The 25,733-nt window shown below is 30.0% G+C and overlaps 1 protein-coding gene across 4 annotated transcripts in view; it reads left to right on the forward strand.

The window, feature by feature from the left end:
• The window catches only part of LOC125818801 (phosphoglycolate phosphatase 2), a 105,296-nt gene extending 87,872 nt beyond the window's left edge, over positions 1–17,424 (forward strand). For 2 of the 4 annotated variants that reach the window (XM_049498317.1, XM_049498318.1), the window contains 5 exons: positions 15,614–15,666; positions 15,928–16,025; positions 16,139–16,238; positions 16,402–16,505; positions 17,181–17,424. In XM_049498317.1, the coding sequence (XP_049354274.1) occupies positions 15,614–15,666; positions 15,928–16,025; positions 16,139–16,238; positions 16,402–16,505; positions 17,181–17,275 (450 nt within the window). In that variant the 3' untranslated portion in view covers positions 17,276–17,424. The remainder of the gene's footprint in view (positions 1–15,613; positions 15,667–15,927; positions 16,026–16,138; positions 16,239–16,401; positions 16,506–17,180) is intronic. The other 2 variants (XM_049498314.1, XM_049498316.1) reach the window with 2 other exon arrangements.
• The last annotated feature ends 8,309 nt before the right edge of the window (positions 17,425–25,733 follow it).

Genomic DNA, 25,733 nt, shown 5'->3' on the forward strand with positions numbered 1-25,733 from the left:
ACTGATCCACCACTAGCATTTGCAGGAACTGGAACCTGCTGGTTGTTCTAGTTGGTCACACTCTGAGACAAAAGCTGAATCGCATTCCGAAACACTTCATTCAGAACTTCCTAATCTGGGACTAGAGGAGTTGCGTTAGCATTGCGTGCATTAGCATTTCTTCTGTAAGCTTTATGAGGTAGATCATACCCACGCACTATAAGAAATAACAAGAAAGTGAAGTTTTCCTAAAACACTTCGTAGCCTCTCTCTCATTAGATTTGGTGCACTTCACACCCATGAAAATGACTCTACTTAGTGCGACTTTTCAGACATCCTAGGACACTTAAACCTAAGGCTCTGATACCAAGTTTGTCACTCCCCGAAGCTACCCCTAGGACACAAACACGGGACCTAGGATCACGAGTGACCCCAAGCTAACCCTATTGGCATGTCATAAGCATACTAAATAAGCTGAAGTAAGGAAATAGTGCGGAAGCTAAATCATAAGATAAACTGAAATAATGGGGAATACACATAAACTATCTTAATATATAAAAACTGAGAGTTTAACAATAATTGAAAGGTCAAACTCAATTGCTAAAGTTGAATCTAACTATGTCTGAAAATAAACCTCTAACTGACTAGAAGTGCTGGTACATGCACCAGCTAAATCTAGCAAAACTGAAACTAACGACTAAAAATAAAAAAGAAACATGTTTGTCGTCCTCGGAGAATAAGGACTCACCATTGATACTGTTGATCTAAAGATCGGGAACCGATCTATGCGTGATGTGAAAGCTGAGGACTTAAACCTACATCACGAGAAAATGTAGCGCAGAGTATACATCAGTACTTGAAAGGTACTGAGCATGCAAGATAGAGTAAAGCTGAACAATAAACATAACTGAACAAGCATATAATTGAACAATGAGATAAGATAAGCATGATGCTATACTAAAAATACTGAACATGAACTAACTGAATGCAATGACTAAGTTTATAACATACTGAGACTGAAATCTGACTGTAAGTGATAACATGGTCAATGCAATAGAGTTTAACTGTAAGGGAGCTACTAATAAACGACATAAAACCACATGAGCTAAATGTGGAGTCCGATGTATACGCCCATCGAGAGGACCCAATATACCCTGCCAGAGGTATAGAGGCATGACTGGCATGATCACTAAATTGATGCCCACATAAGGGACTTACAACCTACGGGGCCCGTAGTTCTGGGACTTGAGGATGACTGACCTTAGTCCACTCGGTATTAAGCTACTCCCAATTGATTATGTAATTAACAATTTATAACTGAATTTCTGTAATACTGGATAGCTCAAAATGCTGACATGCTAACTGAAAATGCAGCATTAATAATGAAACTTTCAAATTTGAGGCATGTATAACTGAGATAACTGACCTAGCATGTATAATTCATGAACTAAAAAAACTACATAGCTAGGGTTCTGAATTTATGAAAGAATCTGCGCAAAACAATACTAATATCATGATAATCTGATTAGGAACATTAAAGTAACTAATTCAAAATAGTCTGCTGAAATTCTAGAAACCCTAGGTCTAGATAATATGAAGGGAATCAAGAATCTGACTGAATTCTAGGGACCTAGTGAGGAATCCACCAGTGAAATTCCACATACCTGGTGATGAATTTACGGAGAAATCTTTCAATTTCGGGGCTGGAACTTACGAGAACTTGTTGCGTTCTTAGAGGGGTTTGGGTTGCCTCTTTTCTCATCTCTTGCTCTGAGTTTGCTAAATTTTGGTGAATGAATCGCTTAGGGTAGATTCTAATTTAGTTGCTAGGATAAATTTGACCAAAACTATGTAGTTTAGGGGTTAAACGATGTAGTTTAGGGGTCCAATGCAAAAGGAAAAGACCAAACAACCCCTGACTTAAAAGTCGCCGGGGCCAACCAACGGTCTGTCCTCTCAATCGTCGACTGGTTTCAGAGAGGCGGGTCTTGAGGGTCTCGACCTATGGACTGATCAACGGTCTGTGGACTGACCCACAATCCGTCCTGTCAATCTATCGATCGACTTCAGAGACCAGGTTCTGAGGCCTCGATCTACTGACCTGGACCACGATCTGTGGTCTGACTCCGTGGGTCCAATCGTGGGTCATGCCTTAGAATAATTTTCTGGGCCTTTTTCGGGAAGGGTTGCAGGTGGTGAACCACGGACCACCAGGACGAACCGTGGGTCACCCTACAATCCGTGGGTGGCAACCGTTGGTTTCACCTGCAACTTCTGGAAATCTGCTGGTTGGTCTGTTTTCGGATACGAGGTGTTACAGTATTAGGATTGTATGTGATGGTATCTTGTAGGTCGTTTAAAAATAACAGATTTCGTGATTGAAATTTGATAGATGAGTTGGTGTAATTGATATTGTATTTAGGTTGTTTATAAACATCAATTTTTGTGATAGAGTATTTTAGTTCGTTTATAAATACCAAATTTCGTGATTATTTTGTTGGTAGATATTTTTAGTGTAATTCAATGGTGATTTAGTTCGTTTATAAAAACAAAATCCTTGATTGTTTTTTATATATATTTTGGTTTAATTGATAGTGTATTTTAGTTCATTTATAAACACCAACCTTCATGAATATTTTTTTTGGTACATTTATTGGTGTAATTGATAGTGTGATTTAGATTGTTTATAAACACCAAAATTCGTGATTGGTTTTTGGTAGATGAGTTGATGAAATTGATAATGTATTTTAGTTCATTTATAAACACCAATTTTCGTGATTGTGTTTTGGTAGATGAGTTGGTGTAATTGATAATGTATTTTAGTTCGTTTATAAACACCAATTTTCGTGATTATTTTTTTGGTAGACATTTGGTGTAATTCATTTGTGATTTAGGTTGTTTATAAACACCAAAATATAAAGTGTTTTTGGTTTTTGTTCTGATGTAATTGATAAATTTTAGATTGTTTATAAACATTAACTTTCGTGATTGTTTTTTGGTAAATATTTTGATGTATTTGATATATGTCTTTTATAAATATCAAATTTGTAGTATATGGACTTGTTGAATAACTTTGTAGTTTTTAGTGTATGTGATTTTTTGTTGGACTAAGGTATAAACATTGAAGTCTAGTGAGGAAATATTTAATTGGTTAAATTATTTATTAGTTTGTGTTAGTTTATTTCATACCAAAATAAAAACAAAAATTGCAAACTAACTTAAGTCGAAAAATCATTTTGATATACAAAATGATTATCATTTTTATATAACAAAAGCATACTATATACCAATCTTAATTATTGGATTACATTGAAAACACCATTTTGTTTATATATGTATTGCTTAACTTTTTGTAAATTTTAAATTGTGTTATGTTATGTATGTAATGACAATACAATCAGGCTTTCCTTTAACCATTTTGTTGCCTTCTCTTCCACCTTCACTTGTAGGAGATAAAGTGCATGCATTCAACTTAAACGAAGGCCTGGAATATACAATAGGAGGACTGTCAACAACAAAATAATCACCAACCCTCAACATGATTGCTATGATACTTGTATTTCACATGATACAATATTGATATAATTTTGATATTTTAGATGATACCACGTTGGTATAATTTTGATATTTTAAATTATACAATGTTGTTATAATTTTGATATTTTAGATGATACATGTTGACACCCAATTTTGACCCTCCACTATAGGAATTAATTTTCGAGTTTCTTTAATTTTAAATGATTTAAAATAGTTAGCTTTATAAAAACTTCAAATATTTTTCAAGTTTTTAAAGAATTTTAGTCTATCACTTTATAAGTTTTAAAATAATAAATATATTTTTGTATAATTACATTGATAGTTACTAGTTGGCATATTTTATTAATATGTGAAAATCATCCCAAAAAGATTTTACTTTTTAGTTAATTATTACGTTAATTAACTAAAAAGTAAGAAACTCATTAATTAATCTTTGTTTAAATCCATCTTGTTTAAAATTTGGCCGAAGTTCTCTTATTTGGTTAAATTCTTAATTCAATTGGCCGAGTTTGTAATCTATTTGGTTGTTTTCCAAATTCAAATATAACCAATACTTTTACTCTTTATTGGACCAAATTTAAGATCAAATTTGGGCCTTTTCTCAAACACCAATTCCAATCTTTCCAAAGCAGACAGCCCACTTTTGGGCCAATAAATCAGCATACAACAATTTTCTCCCAGTCAGCCCCTTTTCCTCTCACTCGACCCGGTTCAGCCCAACTCTTGAAGAACCATTAGGTCGTTTTCTTGCTCATTCGTGTATGTCTTTACTTAAATATCTTGTTCTAAAAGATGTCTTTACTTAATACATATTCGGTTAATGATGCTTTTAAAATGGGGTTGTAAGAAGTTAGGTGTTGATATTTTGATGCACATTATTTGGAAATGATGTCCATTATCTATTGTCCAAAACTGCAAATTCCTTAGTCAAATGTGATCTTTCTTCATTGTGTTTAGCATCTGTTTTGGGCCCAATTCATTAATCAGAAACTAATGGCCTGAGAACGAAGTAATAGTTTCCTGATTCAATTCATTTTTCTTACTTGATTGATGTACCTGTCAGTTGTTCTCCTCAATTTCCTCCATCATATGCTAATATGTTATTTTCTTTGTTTGGCATGAACACCACATGAGTCTATTATGGATTCTTGTCTCCTCTTCCCATGCATCTCGATTGGACCATGAAGGCCTAAATTCAACTTTCCCCTTATCGAGTCAACCGCAATAATGGACCAGAAGGTGCAGGGACGTTAAACAGAAAATGTGGGTGTTCGGAAGAACCAATACAGGAATTGGAGCCGATATACAAGATATACAACAATATACACTAAGGGGTCGTTTGGTAGAGTGTATTAGGAAAAATAACGCATGCATTAGCAGTGTGTATTACTAGTACCTTATTTGGTACTTTTTTCCAACCTATGTATAACTAATGCTTGCATTAGTTATACACTCTATTGTGTATTAAGGTGTGTATTGCTAATACCATGAATTTCTAGGTATTAGCAATGCAATGGTTTTAATTTAATGCATGCATTAATTAACTAATGACAAAACTACCCTCTAATAATAATAATAATAATAATTATTATTATTATTATTATTATTTTTGTAAAAGAATGTGGGGGGTATTTTTGTAAACAAATATTTTTTTAATAGTCTTTATACAAGGCTTGTTATTTCCAATATATCAAACCAAACAATATATAAGAAATAATGCAAGCATAACTAATGCTTGCATTACTAATGCTTGCATTACTAATGCTTGCATTACTAATACATCATATTCAACATTATTCTTATACACTCTACCAAACGACCCCTAAGTGTATATAATGTGTATTGGGACATATTTGGGCCAAAAAGCCCATCCTTCCTCTGAGTTGTATTTTGTTATTTTGGGCCTAATATCCCTTGTTATTTTAATTTTTATTATCTTGCTAGGCTAAGACTGGTGAAGATTGGGCTTAGAGCCCAATGAAAAAATCAGATTGCCATATTAGTTTAGTATAGGGAGTTGGGCCCAAAAGTCATATATTTTGGGCACTTTAGTTTCTTTAGGACAGATGCAAATGAGCCAAAAGTCCAAAATTGAATTTAGGTCTATGTACCGGTCCAGATGGACAGAAATTGGACTTGGGCCTACATCTTCTCTCTTTTATTATTTAATTGATTTTGCATGCTAGTGTGTTTATTTATTTTCAAGGTTTTCTCCTAAATCAATTCCCCAAAAGATTACCATTTTTGACTGCTTATATTTTTCCTAAAATTTGGATAAGTGTTTATTTTCTTACTTAAAGTGCTTTGAAATTTTACTTAATAATATCTTCATATTTCCTTTTCTCCCCCTAAGAAATGATTTTAAGTCTTAAGTTTGTCTAATTCTAAACTAATCAAGCATGTCTATTTTTTAATAATAAGGGAAAATTGTGCGGTTAAACAAACTTATACTACTTAATTACTCATCATAGTTATAGTTTGCTATAATTACCACTCGCGACTAACATTATACATTAATTACGTGGGTTGATTTCGAGCTTGTATAATTAGCCACGTTTGTATATGTATAATTCGCCAGAATATACAAATACATATTTATATATACAATTATCTAACCGATATACATATACAATTCACCTCTCTCTCACTCTCTGCCCTCTTTTGCTCGCCTCTATCCTTCCTCTCCGAATCTCGCTCTCCTCCCTCTCCCAATCTCGCTTGCCATATATACAAATACGTACATATGTATAATATACAATTATCTAACCGATAATATACAATTATCTAACCGATATACATATACAATTCACCTCTCTCCCACTCTTTTCCCTCTCTCGCTCGCCTTTCTCCTCTCTCTCCCAGTCTTGCTCGCCTCTCTCATCCCTATAACATGTAGCTACGAATTGTAATTATCAAACTATAACTATGGAGAGTAATTAGGCTATTTTTGAGTGGTTATATGTGAAAGTTCCTCAAATAATAATTAGCCAAATAAGTTTATTATTGGATAACCGCGAGTTAGCGGACGTTTTAGATACTTTCAAATCCTTCCTAAAACGTTAATATGAACTATGAACCCCTTCGATAAGCTTTTCAATTGATTTCCTGTTTAATCTTTTGAAAAATTGGTTTTCATAGTTTTTCTTTAAAAATTAAGTAGCGACTCTTAAAACCTCTTTTCATTTCATTTTTTAAATTAAAACAATACAATATTGATATATCATACGGTACATACATTTTTTTAGACAAATTTGATATATTATATGGTATATATTGAGGTGTAATATAATATCAACATATTGTATAAGACTTAACACTAAAGTTATATGAAAATCTGTATAATATGTAAGTTTTTAATTACTTTATTAAATTTTCTAGATTCAAATGGTTATTTAAGTCATATCATAACAAATTAAAATATTTTGCCAAAAAAATAACCTAAATAATTTTAAAATTTCAAAAATAAAATAAAATTTGGTCACAATAGAAGAAAATATATTCGTATGAAAACAATATTAAACAACTGAGAGAATATTACAATTAATAATTTGATTTGATTGAATAAAAAAATAAAAGAGAGAAAAGCAATATATGAGCAAAAAGATAATATAAAACTGTATAATTATGACTGAAAAGTTGAAGTAAACAATAATTATCAATCTCGTGAATTTAATTAAAAGTAAACCTACTGTTTTTAATTATTTGTTTTTAATAAAAGGATCCAAAATGGACAAGTAAAAATAAAAATTAAATATTTTGTCATCTTTTTTAATTAAAATTTTATATTCAGTCAAGTAAATTTACATAAATTAAAACGAAAGGAGTATAATATGGGAAACTTAGCAAACTAGTCATAATCCCTAGGATAATTATTAAATACATCTACACTTTAAAATAATTATTAAAAAATGTCAATATTTTAGAAAATAAATTGTATCCTTATATAATTAATTTCCTTTCCTTTTATTTCTCAAATCAGGCCACCATTTTTTACTCCACCATCCGTAAAAAAACAAAAAAAAAAACCTTCATTACCCTTTTACCCCTCTTTATGGGTTTAACCCCAAATCACTTCTTTCTCTCTCGTCCCTTTTTCACAATTGTTATCTCCTTTCCTTGTTCATGAAAATTAATTCTTCGAATTTTTTACACTTTGTTCAAGAAATCTCACAATTAATTCAAAAGATTTTTCACCCATTGATAAAGGTAAATTCGAGTCAACAAGTATTTTGTGAGATTTCTTGTGATTTTGTTTTCATATTCATTAAGTATTTTGTATTTCAAATTTTTCGTCTTTTAAACAGTATTATGCGATTGTTTATGAGTTTGTTTTCATATTCACCAAATATTTTGTGAGATTTCCCTTTTTTATATATTTTGAATTTTTCGTTTTTTAAACACTATTGTTCGATATTTTGTTATTTTGTTTTCATATTTGAGATTTATTAGATTATAGTAATCTACATTGACATTCATATATCATAAATATTTGATTTTTTATACATTCATATTTAATAATTTCAAATTTTACTTATAGTGTTAGTAATGCACAAGTAAATACGGAATAAGAGATATTTAATATAAAAGCTTTCATTAATTTCTTGAATATTAGTACTAGTACTAGTACTAGTCACAGGAGTTGGGAATATTTAGTCGCTCTTAACACGTATTTCAAGAAGCTTGGACTAATTATACTCCCATGTCCTTAATTATTTATCCATTTTTTTTTGGTTGTCCTTAATTATTTGTTCATTTTCATAATTTTTTTTACCTATTATATCCTCAATTAATTATTTTAAAAAATGTAGAACTTCTTGAAAATCTTAAGTTTTTAATTCATCTACTTCATAATTAATAAGGGGAAAATGATAAATTCGCTATGTCAATCATTGTTTTCTTAATAAGTGTGTCAATTCAAAAGTGGACAAGTAATTAGAGACAAATGGAGTAATAATTTGTATTATTTTCCTTTTATGTGTCTCTAAAAATAAACATTAAATTTATCTCTTAAGATATTAATCTCATTTTTTTAATATTTATTTTATTTATGAATCGTGTGTGTATTTTTTTAAAAATAATTATCATTTAAGAATAAAATTAAAAAATAATTAATTTTATTTTAATTTTTTAATATGATAAATAATTTGAAGCAACGATTTTAAAAGTTACGATAAATAATTTAAAACCAGCTAAATAAAAAAAAGGGAAAAGGGTCAAAAATGCCCTTAAACTATGTGAAAGGAACAAAAATGCCCCCCGTTTATAGTTTGGTTCAAAAATGCCTTTACCGTCAATACTTTGGTCCAGAAATGCCCCTATAGTTACAAAATGGGTCAAAAATGCCCTTTTCCGAATAAATATATATTTTTTTCTTTTTAAACACACCTTCTTCCTAATTAAAATATTATTAAAGAACACTATTCTTGTTTTCTTTCTTCTAAAATCACTTTAACAAATAAAAATGTAGGAAATATTTTTTTTCTTCTTAATCTCATTATATCAATTAAAATAGAATAACTTCATGTACCATTTGGACATATAATATATGTCATATATAAGATTATAGTATATCCATCATTAATTTATATTTATATAACGATAAAAAATAAGAAATATTTTCATTTTTTTTTCCTGAATTGAAGCAGGATAAACATTTGCTAATTTAAAATAAAAAACATTATTAGAAAAAGAATGTGTTAAAAAAACAATAATATATTTATTTGAAAAATGAGCATTTTTGACCCATTAAATAACAATAAGGGCATTTTTGGACCAAAATATTGACGACAAGGGCATTTTGGACCAAACTACAAACAGATGACATTTTTGTTCCTTTCATATAGTTTAAGGGCATTTTCGAACCAAAGTATTAACGGTAAGGGCATTTTTGAGCCAAACTATAAACGGAGGGCATTTTTATTCCTTTTACATAATTTAAGGACATTTTTTACTTTTTCCGTAAAGAAAATAATTGTGTCGGTTACATTTGTATCAAATACCGGTACAATGTCCTACAAGGTCCACTTCATTGATTTGATGCAAAGGGCAACTCTCCTTTTTTTAAAATTTAGATCCTACTTTCTTCATTTCAAAATAAGTTAGGTGTATAGACATATAAAATATGATATTTAAAAAAATATTTAAATGAATATGCATTTAACTTATTTAAATGGAGAAGTTCTTGTAATTTTTTTTTAAAAAAATCTATTGAAAAACTTATGAATATAACTTATTCAAACTTAAAGTTCATCTTCAAAAGAATGTGGCTTCATTTTTAATTAATATTTTTGAATTTGAGATATAAGAACAAAAAAAATCTTAATAAAAAGAACTTACTTTTTATTAAGTTTACTTGCTATGAATTTGAATTAGTCAGATCAGTAAACTAGTTAATCTTTGACGTCAATGGGCCTAAATTGTTAATGTACAATCAACAATTAGTTTGGTAACCAAACACTAATAAATGTGTTTACTTTTTATTGTTTTGTTAGGCTATTCCATTTTTACTACTCAATAGATTTTTTAACAAACATTGGAATGCCCTGTGACTCATATTGTATTCACATAAATACAAAACTGCTTAGAATAATAATTTGGGTTAATTATACTAAAACCTTTATATTATAATTTAGACTTTATTTATTTTTATTAAGATCAAGATGTTTTAATTTGAATGGACATCTAAATATTAAAATGTTAATTAAGATTTAGAAGTTTAAATCTGAATATATATCTGAATAATAAGATGTTACATTAACATGTGAACACTAAATAGTTAAGACTTAAAAGGTTTATCAACATCTGAATGTATAATTTTTTGTTTAAAAAAAAAAACTAAATTGATCAAATATTATAGCAATAAAATATTTTTATATGACAGTTGATAGTGGTGATGACTAACGATGGTTATTGTGAGTGTCAATTTGGGATGATAGTGATTATGAGTAGTATCATATAATATAGTGGTCAGTAATAGTGATTAACTGTGGTTGTTGTTGGTGATGGCTGATAGTTAGCAGTGAATAATATTAATAACCAATGACGATGGTGAATGGTGATGACGATTAGTGATTTATAATGTTAACTCATTGTGATAATTATTGTAGTGATTAATGAATGTAATAATGGTTGGTGATTATGATTGTAAATAATGACATATGGTGATAACAATTGATTTTGGTGATTGATGATAATAGTATCAGGGGCGGATCTATTAAGGGGCGTGGGGGTGCCACGCCACCCCCGAACTTCGACGGAAACTCTATATATACATAGGTATATATATATAATATTTATATTTATATAAAGCGTGCCACCCAGAGAACAAAATTGGCTTGTGATGCCACGGTAGGAGGGCAACTTTAGAAGGCTCATGTTGCGCGTTCGAATCCCATTTGTACCTATTTTTTTGAGAAATTTGCTGCAGACGTTTTTTTTAAGAAAAAGGAAATTGTTGCACACGTTCTTTTAAGAAAAATTAGAGAACTAAAATTAATTTATATCGAAAAGACGAATAATTTAATCAAATATAAAATTAATTTAATCAATAAGTCTATTTGACACCCACGGACTCTAAATTATGGATCCGCCACTGAATAGTATTGATTATGGTTGGGCTGAGGGTGGTGATTATAGTAGCCTGGATGGTAGGTGGTGATAATTATGAGCGAAAGTAGATAGAGTAACAGTTAACTCTGATCTTTATAGAAAATATTAAATAGACATCTTAATGATATTAAGACTTTGTTAAGATTCTAATCATTCTGACCCATTAAATAGTTGCAAAATAAGAAAAACAAACACACTTAATAACTAAGATTTGAATGATTAAGATTCAGATCTCGAAAACAAACAAACTTAATGACTGAGATCTTAACGATTAAGATTAAGGCATTAGTATAGATCGTGTTTTAAGATCAATCACTTCTGCTCCTATACTAACAACTTATACTAATATCTTATTCTTCAAATTTATTATCATATTATTATTTTTTTTCTTTGATTATCACATTATTTATTGTTTCTATTGTTCTCTTCTTATTTATTTTTAACTTCTTCATTACTATATTTTTTTTCCATACTTAATTTTGATATGCTTTACCTGAGCACCGAGGTCTATCGAAAACAACATAGGAAAATTTGTGCATTATAGCAAACTATTAATTCAAAATAAATGTTATTGCTACAATTTCATTTAATTCTAATTCATAGCAAACACTTTGTCATTCAAAGAATCTCGCTCGCCACTCTGGAATCTCGTTCGTCTCTCTCACTTTATACAAACACAAATGTATAAATTGTGTTTGTGTTTGTATAAAACGAGAGAGAACTGTATATACAAATACAAATACATATATTTTTGTCTTATACACTTATAATTATACAAATACAGATCTTTCCCTTCCCAGTTCTCTTTTGTCTTTCTCTCTTTCTCGCTTTATACAAACACAAATTATACAAATTACATGTATAATTTGTGTTGTATAAAGTGAGAGAGAGAAATTTGATGTACAAATGTTTTATTTCGATTCAATTGTATACAAATTCAAATTTTATGCAGATATACAAACACAATCATTGATACATATACATAGCAGTTACATATATACAGTTATCTAACCGATATACATATACAATCATTGCGCTTTTATACAAACGAGATGTCTGCCTGCGATTTATACAAATCAGATGCTCCATAGCAAACATAATTTGCTATGACGCGCAAATAACAAAACTGTAGTTATAGAGCGCTAATATGATTTTTATTTTGCTATATCTAAAATTTTCTCAACATATCTATCTTCATGACGTAAGGATAAAACTACATACACACTACTCTCTCCAACCCTCCACTTGATTACACTAATATACTATTATTGATAGTATTGTCATTTACACCCTTATACTATAACTAAATTATGAATAAACCCCCTTAATTTTAGCTAAATTAATTTTAACACATAAAAATGATTTCTAAGATTGTTACTGTACTAAGAGTCCGTTTAGATTGACTTAAAAAAAGTAATTGTTAAGTCAAAAATAAAAAGTTAAACTGAAATGACTTTTAAGTCAAAAAAAATAAAAAGTAGGTATAAAAAGTAGGAGAAACCTACTTTTGGTTTTTGACTTATTATAAGTCATTTTTGACCTTGTCAAACACTTCCTAACTTATTTTAAGTTATTTTTTATATTTGTCAAAAACTTTCAAAAGTCAAAAACTAATTTAAAAGTAGGTTTGACCAACTTTTAAATAGTTCAAACACCCTCTAATAGTTATTACCTTAGAAAGTTAATTTCTTTGTTGAAAAATTGAAATTTAGAAGAAAGATGGCTTTTTGAGATAATAGCTAATTAGTTGAGTGACCATCTGAGAAATCAATTCGGTTGAAGTTTGCATACACTCTAGCCACCCCAGACTCCAATTATGTGATTACGTTGAATTTGTTGTTGTTATACCCAAAGTAGGGGTAAAGTTGAGTTGATTTCTCATATTGTCACTTTACTAATAGTTATTGTTTCAAAAAGTTAATTTCTTTATTGAAGAAAATTGAAAATAAAAGGTAGCTTTTTGAGAAAATAGCTAATTAGTTTAGTGACCATGAAATCAACCTTGTGAAGTCTGCATATACTCTAGGGCTGTTCAAAATTGAACCGAAATCGATAACCCGAATCGAAAAAAAGTTATTGGTTTATCAGTAATGGGTTATTTGTTTAGCAGTTTAGATAACGGTTTTGATTTTTTTGTTATCGGGTTTTCGGTTCTTAACAGTTTGAGGTTTTTTCTTCATGGGTTAACCGATAACCCGATAGTAAATTAAATAATTATATTTATACCATTTTGCATATAAAGTCTGACTTAGAGTTTAGTTTCCTAATTTTATTTTTGGCTATCTCAAAATCTTGGTTATTCTACAATGTAAAAGTGTTCGCTTTTGAGCAAGATGCAACTTGTTAACTTATGTACATGATTAATTTGATTTGTCACCTTGTTTCTAAGTGATTTTCATTAATTTATTTTTGTGTTAAATCTTAACGGTTAAACCGATAACCGATCTAATAACACTCAATAACCAATAAACCAATAATCGATAAGCCAATATCTTAATGGTTCTATAACGGTTTAGCATCTCTACAAACTGATAACCAATAAGTCAAACCATATACTTCAAAACCAAACTGAACCGACCGATACGCAACCCTAATATACTCTACACACCTAGAGCCCACTTATGTGATTACACCATATATCTTGTTGATGTTATATCAAGTAATTTTGTCCTGAGAATTTATTGGAAACGACCTCTCTAACTCCCACGGCTGGGGTAAAGTCGAGTTCATTTATCAAATTATCACTCAACTAATATTTATTATCTCATGAAGTTAGTTTCTTTGTTGAAGAAAATTGGAATCATGATGAAAGGTTTCCTTTCTGAGATAATAGCCAATTAGTTGAGTGACCATTTGAGAAATCAACCCACCAAAAGTCTGCATACACTCTACCCATCCTTGACCGCACTTGTGTGATTACACTGGATATGTTGTTGTTGTTGTTATATAAAGTGATTTTATCTCGAGGGTCTATCGTAAACTATCTCTCTGCCACTCAAGATAGGGGTAAGGTTGCATACACTTGTAGGATTACACCGGGTATATTGTTGTTGTTGTTATGTCATGTGATTTTTGTAAAAGATTTTTGTTTTCTTCATTTTTAGGAATTTTCTTCTTACCCTTTTGTAGGTGTGATTTGGAAGGGGGAGATATTGATTGATGGAGTCCCCGAGACACTCGACTTGCTTCGCTCTCATGTATTTCTTGTCCTTTCTTTTTTATATTCCTTTTTTCCTTTTCTGGTTCTGTGTTTTGTGAATTCTCTGATAAAGGGATACAAGAGGAAGGTTAATGGGGACTTGGGGTTTGTTGGAAACACTATCTACTTGGACTTGTTTTGTTCCTAAACTCAATAGTTTTATCTTTTGAAGGCAAATTTGTTCTGCTATAATTAGATAAAATTGATATTTATCTGTTCCGTGGCGGATGCATATACAGAGTTAATATATCTTTTGAAGTTGTGATTTTCGGAACTTGAAGTTGTGTTTGGACATGCATTGTACTTGGAAAAAATTTGATGTTTTGTGAGTGGAAGTCGCAAAAACTGGTTTGGGAACTTGAAAATATTTGAAGATAAAATCTAATCAAATGTCATAGCCAAACAAATATTTGAAGATAAATCTTCAAAATTTGATCCAAAATCTATGGCCAAACGCTAACTTAAATTTGGTTTTACCTTTGTTCTGCTTTCTTGTGAGCATGGCTATCCACGATTCTGGGTGTACATAAATGTGAATTGAGATGCAAATGCAGAACAACCAAAAGTTATAAGTTTTCGTGTAGGTGGTTCATGTACTAGGTGTGTATTTGTGTATATCGAGATGCATATGCCCTCAACAAAGTTGTTACTTTCATACGCAAATGCAGAACAGCCAAAAGTCATTGTCATTTATGAGCTGAAACTTTGGAAATAAACCTGGAAAGTCATTGTGATTTATGAGCTGAAACTTTTTATTGACTTTCAGTTTTTTAAAGCCAAATCTCCAAATATACACTGGAAGAGTCCAGCGCCTTTAGTTAACACAAATAACCTACACGTAGCATCACCAGTAAGTGGCAAAGTTGAGACCCTCAGGATGATGTAGTATTGTGTTGCCAATGTGTTAATGTTTTTCCATTTTACTTAAAGACACTTTCTACATGTGTCAAAATATGAGATTCTGTGAGTTTGTTGTTTGCATAGGAAAGCATGTCGTATTTTTTATAGTGAGGGATATAGTCTTGTCATTCCTATCTCATAACCTAAAACTTGATTAGTCTGCTTGTTTCTTTTTTGGATTTCAGTAGATATCCAATTTTCTCATTCACCTAGTTTCATCGTAATTGGAGATGTTGGGTTGTGTGCAGCTGAATGCAAATTCTTTCCATTGCCCAAAATTTTATTTTGCAGCTTGATTTACGTCTTCATTTATTTCCCAAAAAGCACTCCACATTGAGGTCATGTTGGAGCATAGTCTAGTGTGACTTGTTATGCTATCTTTATTTTCAGGTTGGAGCTGTTATCGTTGGACTTGACCAATATATCAACTTTTATAAGCTACAGTATGTATCATCTCTTATAAGGCCTACCTTTTTGATGAACTTGAATTGTAGCTTCACTTAGAGAATAGTCTTTTGTCATCGAGGGAGTTTGTTAAACTAAATGTATGAAAGAATGCTGTTTCCTAATAATTTCTAAAAATCGGAAAACATATTTTCACGGATGTACTTCAAGTAAAGCTGAAAGACAAGTTATTCATATCTGGCATCTTTGCTAACTGCTAAACTGATCCTTGAAATGACATTGTTGGTGGCTGTGGGTAGGTATGGAACTCTTTGCATCCGTGAGAATCCTGGTTGCCTTTTTAACGCGACCATCCGTGATGCAGTGGGACATTTAACTGATCTTCAAGAGTGGCCTGGTAAATATCACCTTTAGTGCCTTTTCATCGCGACCAATAAAGATTGATTTTACATTTGAGTATTCTGCAAAAGCTTGCTACTTTACTGATGATCTTTTTGCTTGTGTGTGTAGGTGCAGGATGTATGGTTGCTGCAATATGCGGAACAACCCAAAAAGAGCCTATTACAGTTGGGAAGCCATCGACCTTTCTGATGGACTTTCTATTGCAGAAGTAAGAAAGTTATATGCAGCTTAGCATACCAACCTAAATGAGAAAGCTAGTTATGAACGATACGTTTGAAAAGGCACTAGCATAATGAGTAAACGTCATGGTAGTTCCAGAGTTGCATAATTCTTATGAAAACTTAATATTGGTGCCATTTCTCATTCAACAGGTATAACATCACTACATCCAGGATGTGCATGGTGGGTGACAGATTGGACACCGATATTCTATTTGGACAGAATGCCGGGTGTAGAACTCTCCTTGTATTTTCAGGTATACGAATCCTCTCCATTTCCTCGTTTATTTTGGAAAAGGTCCAAATTTGCTCTAGTACTATCCGAAATTGTTCAGTTTTGCAATCTGTTACACTTTTTGGTCAATTCCATGCCCTTCTCATTAGCAAATCGTCTTGTACTTGCCCTTGCCTTTAACGGAGCTCCAACATGAAATGAATGAACTCCACATATCCATGTTGGAGCTTCAGTTAGAGGTCAGGACCAAAAACAAGACTTTTTCCTAGCGACAAAGGTAATAATATTAGACCAGAATTCAAACGGAGGGCAAAGTTGAACAATTGCGGATAGTACAAGAGCAAAGTTGACCCTTTTCTCGACTTGTTTTAAAGTAGTCGATTCAATTTCCAATAATAGCTACGCTAAACAAGAAATCGTCCTTGCTTCCAGTGGCGAATTTAGAGCCAAAAAAAAGGGCAATCGCACCCGTGGTCTCTTCGTAAAATTAGATATTTTATATGTATATTTTTTAAGATTTTGTATAATATTATATTCTTGCACCCGTACTACAAGAAGTCTAAACGGTCCACATGGTTAAATGTTGAGCTTTTGACCTTGAGGATTAAGGATCAATTCTCACTTCAATACATTTTACTTGGTGCACCCATGTTCGAAAAATCCTAGATTCGCCTCTGCTTGCTTCTATGATTTGCAGGTGTAACAAATGAATCAAATTATGAAGATTTATCTAAAGAAGTTAAACCAGAATACTATACCAATTCTATAGCTGACATGCTCAAGTTTATCTAGATTGATATTTGAAGGTGGTATGTTATGTTTATCATTCTTTGCAAACAGCAAAAGCTGCCTGCCCATGGTACCGAATGGATCAGTCTTTTAGTTCTTCCGTATTAGAATAACAAAGGAGGACTTTGCAGATGTCTGGGGTGGACACAACTTCTTCTAACTAACTTGGTGTGTGTACGAATATTTATATGAGACCTCACTTGTGGGACTACACTGACATGTTGTGGTTGTTGTATAACTCTGTTTAAGTTAAGGAAAGCTTTTGAACCTTCTTTCTCGTTACATACTAGAATATTTCTTTCGATAACGGGATTCAACTGTTTATATATAATCGAAAGTCATATTTGCCTATTTATATTATAATTTTCCGATAGGGAGATTCAACTGAATCCCTTTCCTCCACCTATTTATAGAATTGTAATTTTCTGATGGGTTCATTTGTATAAATGCAAAAGTTTTGGCTCAGACTTTAATATATATATGTTAAAATTTCATTAAACAAGTATAAATCATTTAAAAAATTGAACTTCAATAATCAAATGTGCTACGATAAAATTTCAAACTTGAACCCATAACAAAAATATATTTTAAAATAGAAAGTCCAACTGAAATATGTCAAAACTTTATGAAATGATAATTTTAAGGGGTTTGTTTGGTTAACAAAGTATTAGACTTAATTCTGGATATCATATCGTATCCTATTAAATTTGATATTATATTATAGCATATCTCAAATATAATAAATTAGTTGAACCATTATAATCTTAGAATTATAATTTCGAAATAATTTAGAGTGGAAATCAAACGACCCCTTAATTTATATTATGACTGGATGCTATGCTTATTTTAGTGCTCCCCATGTAGTCTTGAATTTGTATTCTTGTCATCTTTTCGTTTGATTGATTAGCTATTTTAAAAAAATTGGGGAAACCAAGTAATTACTTCATAAAAGTAAAATAATTATAAACACATATATCCATTTATATTCATAGCCCACTAGATAATTATACTATATATCTCCAACTAATGTCGTTTAATTGATACTAAATCAGTATCATATATTGTATTTGTATCACTTAGGTTGAAATTTCGCTTAATTGATACTAAATAAGTATCTATATACTATATTGGTATCATTAAGATTTCTTGTTCAAAATAGTTCATTAGTCAATGATATTATAAGAATATATACATATTGTTATGATATCAATATGCATATACTATTATAGTATCATTGACTAATGAGTAGGGTGTAAACAAGAAATCTTAATAATACCATAAAAATATATATACACTCTTGTAGTATCATTAACTAATGAGTAATTTCTGAACAAGAAACTTCAATGATACCACAACAATATACATATACTCTTATAGTATAATTGACTAATGAGTAATTTCTGAACAAGAACCCTTATATATATATATATATATATTAATTAAACGAAATTATCAGTCAAAATGATACCAATATATATAGTATATGATACTGATATAGTATCAGTTTAACGAAAATTATCAATCTTAATGAATGGGGGTATGTGCTGTAATTTTTTTTGAAAGAATGTATATTTCTTGAATTACTTTGGATTGTGGTATGAACATGTAATTATTTTGAATTTTATGGCTCATTTATGTTTTTCCAAAAAAATCTCAATTGTGTAACGTGTAACACCAAGTATTTGAGAGTAAACATTTAAACATTTTAACTTGATCTCAATTGGTATTTAAACACTTCAATTTGTATTTAGTGTATTCTATGATATTCAATGTTGACGTGATACATAAATTTTAGAAATATCTACGTAATAATTTTATAAGTTAGAGTGTTCAACTACCACGATAAAAAAAAAAGTTATATGTCTAGGTGTGCATATTCAAAATTGGGATTTTTACTCGGGTAGGTGAAGCAAGGTTTGAGCATTTCTGTATGGGCCACTCACGGTTGGAGCCAAATATGGAAGATAATTATATTTTTGTTTTAGAAAAAAAAAATCAATTATGATAATGCTTTAATATTTTTTAAGGAAAAATTTAAAAATAAATTTAATAAGAAAATCATGATAAAACTCCAACAAATTTCACCCTAATCAGGACTCAAACCTGACACCTCTAATTATGCCTCTTTAATATACATATAGTTAGGGGTGTTTGTGGTTCGATTTGGATCGATTATTGGTTAAAACCAAAATCAAACCAATCTAGTCGGTTTTTTAAATATCTAAAACCAAACCAAACCAAACGAAAAAATAACCATCGATTTGGTTATTAACGGTTTGGTTCGATTTGGTTTAGTTTTTCTGATTTTTTCAGTTTGAAAGTAAGAAATTTTTGAGGACATACGTATCTTGATAGACACAAACACCTAGTATATGAACAATCCACTGAAAAGCTATTGTCGGTTCAATTAAGCAATTAAACAATATTAAAGTTATCATTACACGAACAAAGTGATTCATTTAAGAGAATGTGTAACTATCTTATGAAATGTATGGTAGGTAAAGACTAAAGTAATGAATTTTGATGGACTTGGACTTATGATATTGACTCTTAAATGTGTATATGGGGTGATTTTTCCTTGTAACAAATAGATTAAAATTTAACTGTTGGGCTTGGAAAAATGATAAAGTTAAAGACTTATGTTACTTAAAATTTAACAAAATATTTATATTTTATTCATGAATGGTATGTAAATAATTATAAAAATTTTATATATAATTTATCGGTTCGATTTGATTATTTTTGCAGTTATTTTTTAGTAAAACCAAAAACAAACCAAATAGTATTGATTTTTCAAAATTTAAACCAAACCTAACCAAATCAAATCAAATATCAATTTTTTTAATCGATTTAATTCGAATCGCGGTTCAATTTGATTTTTTAATCCTAACCATTACTTGCATCGTTTTAATACGTAAAAGACTTGGGCCAAATTAATTCCAAAAAATTGGAGCACTTCTATTATTTTGCCACCTATTATCTATAAATATATAATATTAACCCACCATCAACTTAGGATCTAAATTTTTTCAAATTCAATAAAATTCATTTTTGGCTAATGAAGAAGTTATTCAAAATTCTCCTATTGCTGTCTATAATTTGTCTTCTCCTAACCTCAGCAGTCTCTAAAGGTGGCAGTGGAAGCTCCGGCGGCGGAGGAAGGGGAGGCGGCGGCGGCGGAAGATCTAGTCGAGGCTCAAAAAACAGAGACCGCCGCGGCGGCGCTGGGTGGCGGCCGATACCTTACGGTGGTCATCCGGCTAGGAGCAGTGCATCTAATTCATTAGGTTTAGGGTACTGCTCTTCTATTGCCACCTCCTTTTTTACTTACTTTTCATTTTTTTTAATATCTTAATAATTTAACAGCTTTGTAATACTCTTCTTATTTGAAGTTTTTTTTTTTAATTATTCAGTCCATTTTTATTTTGTCCGTTGTATTAAAAATAGTTGTCATATAATACTTGTCTAATTTAGAAAATTAAGAAATAATTTATCACTTTGTGTCTATTTTATCCTTGGTATTAAGTATTATTCAATATTTAATACATTTCTCAAAGCATTAAATTTAATATATTCAACGGACAATATAGTAATATTACCATATATTTTATTGTTTCTTAAGTTGTGAACCAAAAGAAACAGTGTACAAGCTGGGGTAGCGATCTTTATTTATTTTAACGGCTTAAACAAAGTTAATTTTGTAGGAAAGATATCGCTCCATCAACAGCGATTTTGCCATTTTAGTTTTAAAAAAATTGATATGTTATTTATATTTTTTAAAGAAAAAAATTTGTTATTTTGACTCCGAACTCGAGTTATATACTTATATATGTGTTATGTGTTTTCTTATTAGTGATGGTGCAATTTAGATTCATTATTGACCGTAGAGTGTTACAATTTCTATTTTTTATTCTGTATTTGAATTGAGAATTAATTAAATTTAAATTTATGTTAAAAAAATTTATATTGAAAAGTTAAGTGTCTTCTGACAAAGCAGATTGTTATTTTTCATATTGTTAGAAGTATATTACTTTATATATTGACACCATACAAAAGTTATAACATGCAAAATTACAAAGTCAAACTTGGATTAAATTTTATAAGTTAATTTTCAAGATTTTTCATATATTAGATACATTATATCTCTAAAATTATGGCTTCAAAGTTCAAACCTATAATTTACTGCAATTTAGTAAATTTTAAATATAAATTTATTTTTTATTTGAAGTACTGGATTCATGTATTGTTGCAGTGTTATATTCGTCTTGACATGTTTAAGATTATAAGTTACAAAAGTCTTATAGTTACACAAATATTATAACATGTAAGTTTATAACTCTCAAAAGCCTTTTTCTTTTTAAATTAAAATTTTATATTATATCCTGATAAGAAAAATTTACATAAATTAAAACTAAAGGAGTATAATATACTATTAGACATTTCTTTACAAGGCTGCACGTTTTAGGAGAGGAATTAATTAATATGATGCTTCTTCTTTTTTCCAATAATGTTTACTTATATTCCTTGCGTTAAACACATTTTAGACTGAAATAGTTTTCAACTTAGTAATATTATTGCAAAGCTAATTAATCATGTACACGTTATAATATATTGATTTATATTGCATGTGGGGCAATAATAATACATCCACTTACCCTAAAGTTGTCTATTCATTTCTTCAAATTAAAGTTTTAAAGATCCACAGCCTAAAAGAGAATTTTTTTAAAAAAATGGTACTTCAATTTTAATTAGTAACGTGTCCTATATGAAAAGGCGAATTAATTTAGATTCACGCTATATATTAGGCATGATTAAGCTAAAAACGTCTTTTATTAAATGTCTTTTCAATCACTAAACTCGAATTTAAGATATATAATAAATAGTGAAAAGATCGCATACATCCAATAATATGTGATCACTACGTAAAAATCAAATATGATACTCTTCAAGTATATTCTCCTTAGTTTTTTTTTTTTTATATATATATAAAATTTATACACGGTGAATTGATAAGTTTTTCCCTTAAGAATAAGAAAGAATTCGAATATATATGATAATTATTATAATTTAAATCATCTAATATTGGAAGTCCACTGGATCAATTAATTTAGAATTGTAATGTGTATGGTTCAATTAAGTAGGAATTGTGCCCCCAACAATAACAATAATAGCATATTCAGTAAAATTTCAGAGATATATAATTGAGTGTATGCATATTCTATTCCTACCTCATGAAGGTAGATATAGATTACATATATTTTCGAAAGACACTCGATTCAAATAAAATAAAAAAGGAATTGATAAAGTGCTTCAGCTCAAAAAAATCGAGATTTATGATTAAGGACGGAGAGTGGTGTTAAAAGCAAACATTATAAATGTGTAGTGTTTCCTTTAGCCATTTAAATTCTACTTTTTATATATAGTATAAAAATATAATATAGGTAGCAGCCAAGATTTTGCTGTTTGATTTGTCTCCTTCTTTTCATCTCAGCTTTAACTTTACATTATTGTTTTATTTTCTTAAGTGCAATGCATCATAGATAGGCATGTAATTATATGTATATATATATTGATTAATTAGTTTTTCTTCAATGTGTCTTAATATATATATAATTTTAAGTCCAATAGAGAAACCTTGTTTCAAGAACCAATAGTACTATATATCATGGTATTGGTTAAGTTTTTTCTTGTTCTTATACTAATGTCATCCGTATTTATTCCGTCAACGGCGGCGATTAAAGGTGGCATAGGAGGAGGAGGACGTGGAGGAGGAGGAAGTTCCCGGGGATTCACAAGGCGGAGAACCGGTGGCGATCCTAATAAGAAGCACCAATATTATTCAAGTGCTTTATCTTACTCTAACCTTGCTTCAAATAGTCTATTTATTCACTTCCTTGTTGCTCTTTTTTGGATGTAAGTACATAAGTTGGGGGCAAATTTATGATATCGAGTTAGTGGATTCAGAATATATGTGATTGATTGTATACAGGGATGGATCTAAAACGAGTTGTGAGTACAAAGCTAGAGATAAATCTATGATCTCAAGTCAATTAATTCATCATATGTGATTTATCATATGCAAAAACAAATCTATACAGTCACAAGTTTATTAGATTTAACTGAATCAATTACTTTTCTGCTCCGAGTTATTTGTATGCACGGGAAAATCCAAAAAAAAGTATACGTATAATTAATAATATCAACTTACTTTAACCTGATGATCAATCTAAATTATGGATTTTGTCGATCGTATTATTTATTCATGTAATATACTTTTATATATGTAGTAATATTAACATTTATTATTTTCCAAGAGTGAAATGCTTTAGAAAAGATAACTACCTGACCAAACGAGGTTACAAGAACCAAATTTAAGATTTGAATATTATGAGTTTGAGAATCAAATTAATTTTAATAGAGTCTGTGTGATCTTTTGGGTTCGAATCTAATATTTGCACTTATTAGTGCATTTTTAATATCATATACGAAAGTTTGAGCCAAAGTTATTGTGTCCAGATGAACCAATAAATTATACGCTAGATCCGGCTCTGACCACGATATCTTGATCCCTGAATGCATATTGGTCTAGAGATAATTTAATTGCAAAAATATTAAGTTAGAACTTAAATTCTCACTTTAATTTATATTTGTATAGTCGTGGACATAAGTATATATTTTTGTACCGTAATATTCCCACAATATATGCCCGACATGATTTCGGTAATCAGTTTCTAAAGAACTTATGCTCTACTATACATATAAGCTCAATTGCTACAAAGCAAAAATTAACGACCATGTCAGTTTAAGGGCAAAAAATAAAGACCAGCTCATTTTAAGTACGATTCATGTAATTTCAATTACGAATTCATTTTTGTTAGAAAGCGCTTTATACGGATGTATCTTAATACATTTTTGTATTTTTTTTTTACTTAAAATTCTATTTTCCAAAATTTATTTTATGATGAAATCTATAGTACTACTAAAATGGAAACGATTTTTTGTTAATGCAAATACGCAAACATTTTCCTATCTGAAAACATAAAAGGCCAATATACAGTAACTTTTATATGTGCACTCAAAAGAAAAGTCAAATTTAGTAAAAAAATTGCCTTTTAAAAAAAATTAAAATTTTTAAAAAATAAAAAATCTCATAGTATATGAGAGTTTTGTACTTTATATATAGCTGTTGAGATTTGCTATCTTATCTCACAAAAGTGATTATATGCATCACTAGAGTACTCATATAATTACAATGAAGAAAAATAGGCAAGTCTTGTTTCTAAAAATCAATGTTATAGTAATTATTGTTGCTCTTACACTAGTATTGGTTATGCTTATACCTTCCGTGTTCGGAAGAGGAGGAGGAGGGCGAGGAGGAGGAGGAGCAGGATGAGGAGGGGCAGGAGGTGGAGCAGGAGCAAGACGAGGAGGAGCAAGAGGTGGAGCAGGATCAGGATCAGGAGCAGGAGCAGGACGAGGAGGGTATCGTCATTCAAGTGCTCATTCTTTTAACTTTGGCTATGCTTCAAAGGGTTTCTTGATGATTATTATTCAACTTCTTGTAGCTTGGATTTTGGCATAGTTAAGATCATGCATGCATGCATTCAAAGGCGGAATAAGATTTAGCGAACTTTATGAATTTTAAATTATAACATATCTCTATGATATGATATATTAGATGTTAGTAACTAGGCTCTGATTCTATATATGTTTGATTAATATATTATTTATGTAATATTGTAAAAATACAAATGCATGATTTGCATGGATTTATGAATCTATTAGTTTTTGTTGAACCTTATGTAACCTTCTAGATCCGCCCTATATGTAACGAACTTTAATTTTTAATGTTCTAGTGCAGTTCTTTATCATAACCCAATTTCACCATTCTAATTCCATAAAGCCTAAAGTTATACAAATCAAAGAATACTCCGAAAGTATAAAGAAAACAACAATTAGCTAGCGATAGACAAATTCTATAGCTAAATAATAAATTTAGAAAAAATTCCACAAATAAAAAAGATAATAGAAATAATAAGGCTTCATAGCTATAGTTTCGTTTTCTATGGAGGTTGCGGTTTGTATATATTTCACTTGTATGTTTGTATATTTCACTTGCAATATACAAACAAAGTAAGTATATACTGTCGTTTGTTTGTTTATATATTTCGTTTATTAATATACAAATCAAGTAAGTATATACAAATTCTGTATTTATACATTTTGAAAATTTCTGGAACTCCATTTGTATATTTCGCTTGCCAAAATTCAAACAAGGTAATTTATTATGATTTTTTAATAAATCGAATACAAATAGATAGGATAAACATAGATAAATTCTGAATATATATAATCAGGAACCGAATTATATAAATTTTGGATTTATACAATTAGAAAATCGAATAGCAAAATTTCGCGAAATTGTAGCTACAGATTAAAAATAATTGAAACTATAGCTATA

The sequence above is a fragment of the Solanum verrucosum genome, unplaced genomic scaffold, assembly GCF_900185275.1.
Source record: "Solanum verrucosum unplaced genomic scaffold, falcon-dt-bn FXZP01000252.1, whole genome shotgun sequence".
Classification (NCBI taxonomy): domain Eukaryota; kingdom Viridiplantae; phylum Streptophyta; class Magnoliopsida; order Solanales; family Solanaceae; genus Solanum; species Solanum verrucosum.